Source organism: Gigantopelta aegis, chromosome 3, assembly GCF_016097555.1.
Source record: "Gigantopelta aegis isolate Gae_Host chromosome 3, Gae_host_genome, whole genome shotgun sequence".
NCBI lineage: Eukaryota > Metazoa > Mollusca > Gastropoda > Neomphalida > Peltospiridae > Gigantopelta > Gigantopelta aegis.
The window spans coordinates 60,126,975-60,140,353 of NC_054701.1; the positions used below are offsets into that span (position 1 = coordinate 60,126,975).

Here is a 13,379-nt window from a genome sequence, read left to right on the forward strand (position 1 = left end):
AAAATATGGCCTGTTGTTATTATTATTTATTTTTTTAATAACTGTGTGTGGAGAATTAGGATCACTATGATGTATTTAAAGCATTAACAGAATCACAAGCTCAGCCTCAGCAAAATAGAAATATGTTTCTTGAAAAATTACCTGTGATTTTTTTTGTAATTGTTTAGAAGGTGAATTTTAATTTTACCTGCTAGGTCTAAAAAATTAACTGCTTTTTGCAGGCCGCCATTTCAAGCCCTGAACTGTATATGAGATTGTCTCGCTTTATTTTGAAGTATATGTGAGCTACTATTTAACAGAAAATAACTGAAGAATGAATGGATGCACATGAATGTTTAACAACACTCCAGTACAAAACCCATATCGGGAACTGGTTGACAAACTAAGGTAACTGAATGAAATAATGGATTATCAACATTAACACACACTGAAGAAGGGACATATTTAATACAATGGCCTTGGTGGCACAGTGGTTAAGCCATCGGACTACAGGTTGGTAGGTACAGGGTTCACAGCCTGGTACCGGCTCCAACCCAGAGCGAGTTCTTAAGGGCTCAGTGGGTAGGTATAAGGCCACTACACCCTCTTCTCTCTCACTAACCACTAACTAACCCAATGTCCTGGACAGACAGCCCAGATAGCTGAGGTGTGTGCCCAGGACAGCATGCTTGAACCTTAACTGGATATAAGCACGAAAATAAGTGGAAATGAAAAATGAAATAAACAACAGGAAACCAACAAGATTGTTTTAAAATAATAAATATTTAGTTATCACAATCTAGCCATTATAAACTGCTACATAAACAAATTACAGAAGTGAAAACAAAATAATTCATAAGTTGTTTTACCCTTATAATTTAATGCACATATTACACTTAGTGCATGAAAACATACAACAAATCTTAGAAACTAAAGTTTCTTAATTTGTAGTTAAAAATTCACATTTCACTACATCTTATAGTTATGAAAATAGATTACCACAAATCTACTGAATTCTTTTCCTTAGTTTCTCAATTATTGTGCACAAATAAAAATAAAACAATACAATTACTGTAAATCAGGACATGTTAGCGAACATAAAATATCAGCAAATTAAACGAGGCCATACAAAATGCTAATATTTCATTATGCTAACTTTAAGGAGATATATACACTGTTCCGAACATATTTTGTTTGATTTTGTTGTTGGTGATTGACTGAACACACAACAACGGTTACATGGTACTGATTAAACTATATGTATAACAAACAATAGTTAGCATGCACATCACTGCAACGTTCTGTTAAATGTAATTGTCTGTCAGTTGTATAACGTCAACATATATCAAGAGTATTCTTTCAGCCGATCCGACAACTTAAGGTTCTTCTTTTTTTTTTGAAGTTTGATAGTGCCGACCTTGCTAAAGTTTTATGTCGCTAATATGTCACTTATTTGGATTTCGATAAATTTTAAGACCACTAATATTTTATGATTTACAGTATAATAATAAAAAGGTAGGGCAATGTTTTTGATTTAAAGATAGTTATTTCCTGTAATAATAAACAGTTTTGGGATTGTTTTTATCTGTATTAAATAAGGCTACATACAGAATCAAGACTATGATTAAAATAAGAAACACATATTTTTCAGTTCCAACCAAAAAGAAAAAAACAACAGCTGAAATAAGATTTATAAAAAGCTAAAAAGTCAATTATATAATTCTAGAAATACACTGTTGGGCAGATTTTTTTTTTTTTGGTCTACTATCCTATAATTTCTATGTATTTTCCTTTGGGTATTTATGCAGTGTTGCAGTTATTTTGCAGAATTAAGTTTAATACATTGTATGGAAAATAAAATCACATAATTAGTGTATGAGCAATTTTAACAAACATTTGTAAGACCAGTTACAATACAAAGAGATATGTCGCTTCACATGTGCTTGTTTTTTTGTGTGTGTTTGTTTGTTTTTGGGGGGAGAGGGTGTTTTTGTTTTTTTTAATATTTATTGCCCCAGAAAATCTTATGATCATGTTGTTGTTGTGTGCTTATTGGCTGGAAAACACCTGAATGCTATTTCCCAAAGTATAAATAAATAAAAATAAAAACATAACCCACACCAATATATTTTTTTTCTAAAGAAATGGACATGGTCATAGGAAAATAACAACTTGGGTGAGCTCTTTCATCTTCCTCTGGAAATAAAATAAATGTGTTCTGTTAAACGCCAGCAGTTCAGTACCACTGCAGATGAATGCTCGTACTTCCATCTTGAAAGACGGGATTTTCTGTGATCTCGGCCCGACACATGGGGCAGGTCCGTTCACGATCAAACCACACTGACACACAGTTCTCACAGAATATATGCTGCAAGATACAATAGCTGTGTTAAAGTGCGCTATGGTGTAACTCTGTGAAAAAATAATTTCAGTACAAAAATGGATAGTCTAATTAAACCGTAATGTGACAATGTTATAATTTATAAATCTTACTGTTTGGATTAACTAAATAATTTGACAACAGTGACTTCAAGCCAATAAGAGTTATATTTCCTTTGTTTAAATTTGCGTAAATAAATATAAACCTCTGGTTATGCCCTCAAAGTTAATGTCAGGATATATGAAGACAACAAATTCATAAACCTGGGTTAGTTCTGTGTAAAATTATCAAAATTGTTTCTATTCTAATCAAAGCAGGACTTAATGACAAAGCAGTAGCAACTCAACAAGATTCTAGTCATATGCCATTTCGATTTTAAAATTAAAATCAAGAAATGCTGAATTTTTATTTTTTTAATTTAAAAAACACCATTTCATACTAACTTATGAGTAACTCCTGTTTCATTAATTTCTAAAATGGAAAACAATTATTAAAAAAAACCCCATTCCAAATATACAGTCCAGTCCTCACCTTACAAGGCAACATAACAGGATCCTTGACATCATCCTGACATATTGGGCACGGATCTGCTCGACACTTCAAGTCCTCAGAATTGGGCTTGATACCAAATGCCTAAAATCACACATAATAAAATTCAATGTCATCACACATATGGGATTGTCAGACTACAGGTAATTATCACAGAGATCTCAAAATATTCACGGGTTCAGAAATAGAAAATATCTCAAATGTCTGCTGGATCAGTATCAACCAAATGCTATATAATATTTCATTGACATATAGATTCATTCATTTATTCATTCATTCCTTACCTGACAAACAAGAAATAATTGACTGGAAATACAGAAGTATTTAAAAAAAAATAATTACCAGTCAAACTGATCATACTTTTTTAACTCATCACTACTTGCATTTGGCAAGTGAACTAGTACTTTCTTCACTCCAAATAGTATACTGTAAATCATGAAATTAATGCGAGCAAGTAATTAATGCAAAAAATGTGGCGAACACATCAACGCAATAACAACTTGACGCATTTTGTTTAGTCTCATTCCCAATACAAAAAATTTGCAGGATTTTACTATAATACTTCTAAATAAAATAAAACTTTTATAATATAAAGATGAAACAAAATACAAAAACAAATTTGTTAAACGTCTTTTTGTGAATACTTCAAGAAACTTTCTTTCGTTTCGTTGTTGCCATTCTATTTTCACTTTCCTGGAATATCATAGTGGTTATATAATACAGTGATGTTCCAAATGTTTTGTTTTTAAAAAGCTCATTTTGCGATGTGAGTATTTTTCAAATTTTCTTACACTTCTGGATTACTGTATACATTTAAACTGTTTTGAACATTTGTAAAATTATAATCAACAAATTTTATTACTAAATATATTCCTTTAAAAATGAAACAGTAGAAAATTATATAACCGTAACCAACAATCCGTGCATATTTCTTCAAACCATTTGGCTGGACTCTATACATGGCATTTAATTTAGACTGGTCGCAAGTTGTCACTGTTGCAATATATCGCATTTGTTAACGTCTATTCCTGTGCTGCGCATCATGTGTATAAAATCAGTCTAAAACATTTGTTAGAATAATACGTCTGCGTTCACGTGAAATATTGTGCCCTGTAATAGCGACCCGTTTACCTTTTATTCCTACTGTTGGATTAATTAGAAGCAATCACCACACAAAAGTGCAAGGCATACCCTTAACAATAAGCTGTAGTTATACTAATTACACTATTTTAAGTAATTAGGGCTTCCTGGTCGACCCACCATGCGATTAGCTTCAGGTTATGTAGTAGCTGTGAAAACAACCACTGACTTCTTTTAACATGAAAGATGAAGCCCAAACAATATAATAACAACACAACTGTGGTTTTTATGTGATGTGGACTTTTGCCTGATGCATTAATAAATTTTAAAATACGCATTTTTGTTCACTCATGTACGGACGCAATAATATCATGACGTATTAATTACATGATTTACAGTATATCTAATCACAAAATGGAGAGAAACTAAGCTTAGTGACTGTGTTTTTGATAGGGATGCAGGTAGAAGATAACAAGCTTAAAAGGCTATTTCCCATTTCATAGTCTTCACTCCTCACATATCGATGCCGTGATATGAGAGAGTGCACATAAAAGATCAATTACTAACACTTCCACTATGCTATCACACAATTTAACAAAAATATTACAACTTCCTCGGCACTTTCACTTTACAGTGTTTGTATAAGAAAAGAAAAGAAGAAAAAAGAAAAGAGTCTTACCGTATTTACACGAAGCCTTTGGAAAGCTTTCTTTATGCCGAAAGACAATCCCCAGAGAATATTTGTCTTAAAGATCATGTATACGATGACGAGAAACGTTGAAAACCACCGACCAGTGTTTTCATCGTCGGTCAGGAAGTGGATCCATGGAAGAATGGGTATCAAGTTTCGGTAATACTGCGACAGATGTTCCAAAAACATGAAATATTTGCCCTGAAAATGACAATACGTCCATCTTTAAAACATTTCTATTTTTGAATCTGTTGTTAGTGAACATAATTATTACCAACTTGAAACGGTAACTAGGTATAGAACAATAGTCAAGGTATAAAATTTTCCTACGATTCAAGTCTCATGGTTAAATTGCATATGCCTGCTGGCAATATTATTTTGATATCTCTTCATCTCACAGACACCCACTAAAATTTGTTTTGGAGGTGCTGATAGATAAAATAGTGAATCTTTAATAGATAAATAGTCCTGTGCAAACAGAATTGGTCCACAACCTATACAAGTTATTAAATTGCAAGTACTGAAGAATGGAGACTATCAATTACAGTAGACAAAACCTAAGTTATCACTCCAGTTGAGACCCATATAATTTGTGTTTTTATGAGTCTATGACTAACACCAGATGTTTTTCAAAAAGAAAATATTACCCTGTATTACACTGAGGCAGCATAATCTACAAAATTCTAGTACACCAAACTCAACATATATTTTGATCAATTGTTATAAGTCGAGTTGTGAAGTATCTAGTTAAAATGGGTTGACTAAAAAAAGTAATCTCATATGAAATCTTTTATTTTTCCCGTTACCAGAAATATAGAATGTTAATTATTCGAGAATGAGCATATAAAAAGTCAAGAATTGAAATAAAACATTCTAAAATATTTTTAATGCAAACATTCTATCAAGAAGTATTATTTAACTGTACTCTGTGAATACTAAAAATATATATGCACTTGCATCTCTTGATAATTTTTGGGACTGCCTTATAAAACTATATTGATTTTCCCCCAACTGATATCTACTTCTTCTCTTTTACAAGCTACATCAGTAGTCCGGTCTGTAGGATGAAATGAGCTGTCGTTTTCAGTTCTCCTCAGTCACCAAAGAGTTTGATGATTAACGAAGTATCTAAGGGATAATCAAACTGTCTTGTTGTGTGGCTAGTAACTATCCTCCCTCGCCCCTAAGACAGTAACACTGATGAGAGGGACCTCCATTAACACATGGTAGGCTCCGTCAAGGCATGGAGCCGGAGGATGACTTAATACTGACTCAGGACAAAACGTCTTAACCATTTCCTATGGGGCAGACACCTGTGAGATAGACACCTGTGGGGCAGACACCTGTGAGGCGGACACCAGTGAGGCGGACACCTGTCAGACGGACATCTGTGAGATGGACACCTGTGAGGGACACCCGTGGGGCAGACACCCGTGAGGCAAACACCCGTAAGGCAGACACCTGTGAGGCAGCACGGATTGTTTTGTCGTGTGACCAGTAATTCTCCTCTCTTGCTCCCTGGCACAGTAAGAAGGATGATAGGAACCTCCACTATCATACGGTATGCTCCATCAAGGCACTGATTTAATATTGATTCCGGATAAAATGTCTTACCCGTCTCCTGTGGGGCAGACAGCTGTGAGGCACCAGGGACACCAAGGCCTTGACGATGATGGTGGCAAACTTGATGATGTAGTCGATGAGCAGCACGATCCACAACAGAGTCCAGATGTCCACCTCGGACACACTGGGCATCTTCATGATCAGCCTGCAGGTCACAAACAACAAACCAGGTTAATACAACTCAAATAAGAATAACGATCATAGTTTTAATGCCACCTTTTTTGTTTTGCAGAACATTTTACGCAGATTTCATACAAATACAAGCATGGTCAGAAACACATTGGATTTGTCAAACTTGGTCAGTTAAGGAAAATGTTGTAGGTTGTAGGTAGAGTGTAAGTTAATTGTAAAATTATAAGATGCGACAGCGGAATATACAGTTGAGTATTGTAATTTCGAGACCCTAAGGTTTGACCTGACCGGAAAGGAACCTACTTTGAAACTTACAACAATAAAAATGTCACTTACCTGTACATAAATATGTTTATAGTAAATATCAAATGAAAATAAAGTCCATTGGAACACTGCTGATATACCAAACACCATTCCAAATACACTCCCCTATAACAAATGGCGTCTGGTTAGAGTATTGTAAAGTTGAGAGTAAACACAGTATTACTTTCTATGATGTTACATTCAATTGAGGTTACTTAAAAGAAATGTTTTGTTTCTGGAAAATTTTATTACATTTCTTTTGTATTTTAAAAACACTCCTTTTTTTTAACCAACTGATGAAAATGACAGTAACATTCATAAAACAATGAATAATGAAACATAAAATTTTAAATGGTGACAACTGTGGAAAAGCTGAAAATCAGTATGGAACATGTAATTTACTGTTCATTGTTCCGACTATTGGACCTACAGTGAGAGCAAATGAATTCATCACCTCTCCTGATCACTCTTTCTTTGGTGCAGTACATTAAAAGCAGAATTTCTGGCTTTATAACCCACTCTCAAGTAATCTGTCAATGCTTTATTTGCTGTTTATTTGATAATACCCTCAATTCTATTAGTACCCATTTAATTACTTTATCGTGGCCTTACACAGTACCTCCCAATGTGTCATGTGACTGAAAGCTGTCATTTTTGCCATCCAACCCAAATCTTTTTTGTCTACTACCATATTTTTGATAATGCAGGGTTTCATTTCCGGGGTGAAAACAGGAATTAGTAAAAACAATTAAAAACTATATAAACAAACATTTTGTTTTGATTATACCTGTTTGTATCGCATAATTTCTGTGAACTTGTTTGTAACCTCTTGGTGTCCCTTCTGATGTTTTTATTATCAAAATCAATTGAAGTGCGATCGTGTTCGTGAATTTGATGAAAATCGCTGAGTTTCGAACTTAGAATACAGGGTACTCTCGATTTTACAATACTCGACCATATTTAAACTACCTAACAATTTGAGTCAGCAATTATAATTTAACATAAATGTGGTTTATAAGTAGCAAATCCAGGGCCTGTTCTGATAAAACTTTAAAATCTTAGCTCACTGCTGTAATAATGAAGAAAATTTAGATCATTTTCTCTTTTTATAAATATTTCACAAGACCTGTGACCTATGGCACTTCCCCTTTGCTATTGAAACATATTTGCTTTTTAAAGAACAAATGGATTAGGCACAAGTTACACAACTTACTAGGCCTTCTCCATAATACATACACATTACAACAGTAATATATTTTTGCAATTCAAATATGAACAGAAATAAATATTTGCTTTGTACTACCCTGTCTGTGGGATGGTGCATGTAAATGATCCCTTGCTATTAATGGGAAAATGTAAGAGGTTTCCCCTCTAAGACTAGGTCAGAATTACCACTATGTCTGACATCCAATAGCTGATGATTAATAAATCAATGTGCTCTAGTGGTGTCGTTAAATAAAACAAACTTCTGTTTTTCTTCTTTTTCCTCCTTTGCTACTTCAATATGGATATCTTTTCTGTTGCTTCCATTTATCCAAGTTTGGTGTCAGGTTTAAATGCACTTTTAGTTGTGGATTTTATTTGTCCATATTTTATCTTGTGTGACAAAAGACAAAGTCTAACCAATACAAACAGCATGAAATTAAAGTCTGGGGACTTTGCTGAAGTCTTAAGTATCTAAAATTGTACATGCATGGGCCTGAGATTCCTCTTATTAAATTACTACATTAAATTAGACAGAGACTTTTTGCAATAAAAAAGTGAACATCAATAGACACCCGCAAAACCCAAAAGATATATTCACTGTTTATCCTTCTGACTATTGCAGGTGAGATATCTCGTCCGACGTCACGCCAGTTGACATACTGTACACTGTATACAGTGCATTCCCCAATTCATATTTCCTGCTGTTCTGCACACGACACTCACCGGAAACATTTTTTTCTTAACAGGAAACAATTTATTCTACAGTATGCTAGCTTTTGTTTGTTGTTTTTCTGTAGAAAATAGCTTGGTTTTCAGCAAGTATTTTCACTTGACAACAATGGCGGCATGTCGCTATCACTTTCAGGGATTAATAGCTGATTGTGACAGCTGATTTGATAATAAATTTGATCGTTTTACCAACAACGGAAATCACCAAATATTGCAATATGAATCGTAGTTCGGTTTTTATTTTTTTTTTTCTAGTCAGAAAACCACTGTTATTGGGAATAATGGACATAAATACTGGACAGCTGGCCACAAATGCCTGTAAGTAAACGCAACTTTTTCAATTTGCCACCAACTGATCTAAAATATCATAAAAATTATAAAAACCCACGAAAATAATGCTTACCGATTCACATATGAAAATTATTTTATGTATTTATAAAACATTCAAGTGAATATATGTCAGTAAAAATTATAAACTTGTACCCACTCAACATGTTTTTTGTCAAAAATTAATCCAGAGTGTAAACAGTAAAGGTTAAAATTCATATATTAACTATTAATTTATGACCAACATGCTAAAAACACCCCAATATATAACAACTGTCTAAAAATCATTAAATGTATCTTCTATACTTAGTGTATTTAACCTGTTTATAAAAGCCATGAAATCATAAAGATCAGCCTTTGTAATTTAATGGTTGTGTGTGTACATAGTAAATGCCATACTCACACATTCCATAACGACTGTTCTCGGAAGACGTAGAATATGATGCCTATATTTAAAGACAGGAATATCACAAGCCAAACTGGTTGCCATGGAAACACTGCACACCTGGAATGTGTTTCCTGAAATTCAACAATGCTTAAGTAAGTGTTAAACATATGGTAATAAAAACAGTTAACACTTTTGTTTAGTGGGTAAAAAAAACCCAGACTGTCACCGTAAAATAAAGTACACGTACTTGCAAATAATTTAGGTGAACAAGGCATGAAATAAGTACTGAAGCACAAAAACATCCTACAATACATTTGGTCTGAACAAGTGACAAAGTTCTGTAAAAAATGGACATTAGTGATTTGATAATAAAAAGATGATCATCTAATGATTACAAATAATGATAATCATTAGAAAATTATAAAACAATTAATCTACAATCAATTCAATGTAAAATATAATACTTATTTATGATCCTACCCATAAATGAATAGTGAAAACTAAGGGCATAACTCTGATGAATATAAATTTAAAGTGTTATGTCAAGTCAAAAATTACCTGCTGCTGACGTTTCATTATTGCCAATATAATCAACAGTTAATATAAATGGGTATCTATCAGGACTATGTTGGTCACTTCAATGTGGTGGCAAAATAACCTACTCTGACTGCAGACTGATGAATGAAGTGTACCATCTTCATGTTTGCGTAGTAGAACGTTCCTCCAAGACCCAGAAATACTAGCATACCTGAAGAAGAATGTTTCATTTACTATCAGTGAACACACCAACAATACAATTCAAATTTCCATGTATATATTACTTAACAGATTTTTAGGTTTTGCAATACAAATGAAATTAATCACATTAGGCCAATGTTTGTTTTTTTAGAATAGTGACCATTCCTGGCTACAGATTTTCGAAGCCATTTTAACGCTATGATACCGTAACACCATCGTAAGCTGTGATGTCACGACGACACATGCCATAGCCTACAATGGTTTTACGATACCGTAGCGCTGGGTACTAATACACCTGCGACTTCTACTATGGGTATGTGAAAAATCAATCCTCCTGTAAATGACATGCTAAAAATTACTGTTACAATATTCTCAACTTTCAAAATCACTTTATTTATTAAAATACTTTTACTTAAAACTGCAATTCTTTTCATTTCAATTAACACTGGTTTCTTAATACATTTATTAGATGCCATTTATTAAAATATTTCCATGTCTCAGGATTTAAAATTTTAAGGTAAATACTTTTTAAGTTCTGTGCCCCATGACCTTCAGTACCTGTCAGAAACTGTTTTTATGTCATCAGAGTAATGACAAGTTAAATTACATAATATAATGGGTAACCTGACTTTTGGTTCTGTGATTTTGCTGACACAACACCAACACGCTACCAAAAACAATTGTTTCTGTAAACTCTGGAGGCCTGAATTTCAATGTACTTCAAAATTATTCTTACCTAACCTATGGTCGTAAATGAGCTTAATAAACAGGAGCACAAAAAAAACTCCGGACTTCTGCAACCATTCTAGGAAGGGCTTCCAGTCCTGCTGTTGTGGATCGTTCAAACTGTTTCCATTGTGTCTGTGTGCATGTCCACCAGCCACACCAGGAATCACAGGAACACCACCGTGTAAACCGCCATTTTGATTCTCATCCTGGACACCACCGTGGGAGTGGCCATGCCCGTGCGAATGAGCTGCTTCTCCAGCCTGAGTGTATCTGGGACTCACAGTCTGCATATCTACAACAACTGACGGTTCTGATATCACTGACAAAGGAACGCGGTGCATAACAGTCGGTGCTGCAGCGCCACTTATGTGTGTGGGCAAATTCTGTAGAAAGCCTTGCCCGAAATTGTGTCCAATTACAGTCGGGACTTCGAAATTTCCAATTCTCCAAGTGAGTGTCTGTTCGGGTGGATGATCACTGGAACTGTTGTTGTCGGCCATTCTCAGTTAAAACAATTAAAAGGTCTCAGTAACTGTAACCTGTGAAGAAAGAAAACTGAATTTAAAAAAAAGGTTTTAAAATCTTTCAAACGGTCCTATTTAAAAAAAAAAAAATTACAATTGAATAATTAAAAACTTTTCACAGGGTACATGGATACACTTTGCTATGAACCACTTTCTATAACTTAAACATATTTTCAATAACCCCAAAAACATTTAAGGATTTTTCAGGGATCATCATTATAATATTACATGGTTTTGATGCAATTTGTTTTATTTTAAAATTATTTTAAACCAATTTTCAATTTCCATGTAGCCCAATTCAAAAGTACATGACTTTCCAGAGCTAAAAAGTGACATTTGCATATTCCATATAGAATGAGCGGTGTCAGCTCAGATGGTAGAGTGTTCACCCGATGTGCTTGGGTCGAAAGATCAAATCCACTCGGTGGACCCATTGGGATTTTTTTTTTTTTTTTTTTTTTTTTAAGGTTTGACTTGATCGGAAGGACCATACTTTGAAATTGTCACTCATCTGTACATACATATGTTTATAGTAATGTCAAATGAAAATAAAATCCACTGGAACGCTGCTGATATAATAAACAACGTTCCAAACAAACTCCTCATAAAACAAAATGGCACCCAGTTAAAGTATTGTAACTTAGTTGAGAGTTAACACAGTGTTACTTTCTATGACGTTACATTCAATTAGGGTCACTTAAAAGAAATGTTTTGTTTCTGGAATATTTTATTACATTTCTTTTGTATTAAAAACAAACCTGTTTTAACCAACTGATGAAAAGGACAGTAAAATTCATAAAACAATGAATAAACATCATAAAATTTTAAATGCCGACAACTGTCGAAAAGCTGAAAATCAGTATGGAACATGCAATTTACTGTTAATTGTTTTGACTGTTGGACCTACAGTGAGGGCAAATGTATTAATAACTTCTCCTGGTCGCTCTTTCTTTGGTGCAGTACATTAAAAGCAGAATTTCTGGCATTATAACCCACTCTCAAGTAATCTGTCAGTGCTTTATTTGCTGTTTATTTGATAAGAACCCCAACTCTGTTAGTACCCATTTAATTACTTTATCGTGGCCTTACAGAGTCCCTCCCATTGTGTCACGTGACCGAAAGCTGTCATTTATGCCAACCAACACAAACCAGTTTTGTCTACTTCTGTATTTTTTTATAATGCTGGATTTCGTTTAAGGGGTAAAAAGAGGAATTAGTGAAAACAGTTAAAAACTATATAAACAAATATTTTATTGTCGTTATGTCTGTTTGTATCGCATTATTTCTGTGAAACTTGTTCAAAACCACTTGGTGTCTCTTCTGATGTTTTTATTATCAAAATCAACGGTTGAAACGCGAGCGTGCTCGCGAATTTCACAAACATTGCAGTCTTGAAATTACAATACTCTCGATTTTACTATACTGAGATACTCGACCATAATTTTTTCTAAAAAAAGAATTTCCTACATACATATGATATATTTTTTTTTACTCATTTAAACTGTTAAATGAGGTATCCTTGTGTCAAACATGAACAATGTGCATATTGACATTAACCTCTGGGTTATTGTCGGGTTACAGTCGGTACATAGGCTGACAGTATTATTACCTGTTACATCTGAATGTCATTTGATTTAGAAATTGAAATGGAAAACTACGCAATTTTTTCAAGAATTTTATGATTTGTAGCACATTTTTAGTTTAGTGAATAACAAACAAAAAATTTAATCAGAACCCATAAAAATAATTATAATATATATATTAATGGATTACTTTGGGGTTTTTTCGATATCTACAAACATATCATCTTAATTAAAACACCAGCTGACAACTTCCGTAGTTCCTACTTTCACATTATTTTATTTCTTTCCTCTATAGTGACCATTATGAAACAATACAATTCATTGGTTTAGTTTTTCAACATGGTCCAATCAAATATAACGACACATCAAGAAAGTTGCTTTTTAAGCAAAGCTAATGAAAACGTAATGATGTATTAAT

General features: G+C 33.6%; 1 protein-coding gene across 1 annotated transcript; it reads right to left on the minus strand.

Moving 5' to 3' along the window:
• Positions 1-655: 655 nt before the first annotated feature.
• LOC121368345 (E3 ubiquitin-protein ligase RNFT1-like) lies at positions 656-13,241 on the minus strand. Its single transcript, XM_041493037.1, has 8 exons — positions 13,152-13,241; positions 10,862-11,393; positions 10,050-10,135; positions 9,403-9,518; positions 6,294-6,447; positions 4,668-4,880; positions 2,891-2,992; positions 656-2,347 (listed from the first exon to the last, which is right to left on the minus strand). Exons 2-8 carry the CDS (start codon positions 11,352-11,354, stop codon positions 2,216-2,218), a joined length of 1,296 nt encoding a protein of 431 aa, XP_041348971.1. The 5' UTR covers positions 11,355-11,393; positions 13,152-13,241; the 3' UTR covers positions 656-2,215.
• Positions 13,242-13,379: the final 138 nt, after the last annotated feature.

Coding starts and splice junctions, on each gene's coding strand:
- LOC121368345 (XM_041493037.1), bottom strand. CDS start 11,354: ATGGCCGACAACAACAGTTCCAGTGATCATCCACCCGAACAGACACTC. Junction 6,448..9,402: donor GAACAGTCGTTATGGAATGT/GTGAGTATGGCA, acceptor TGTGACCTGCAG/GCTGATCATGAAGATGCCCA. Junction 4,881..6,293: donor GTCTGCCCCACAGGAGACGG/GTAAGACATTTT, acceptor TGTCATTTTCAG/GGCAAATATTTCATGTTTTT.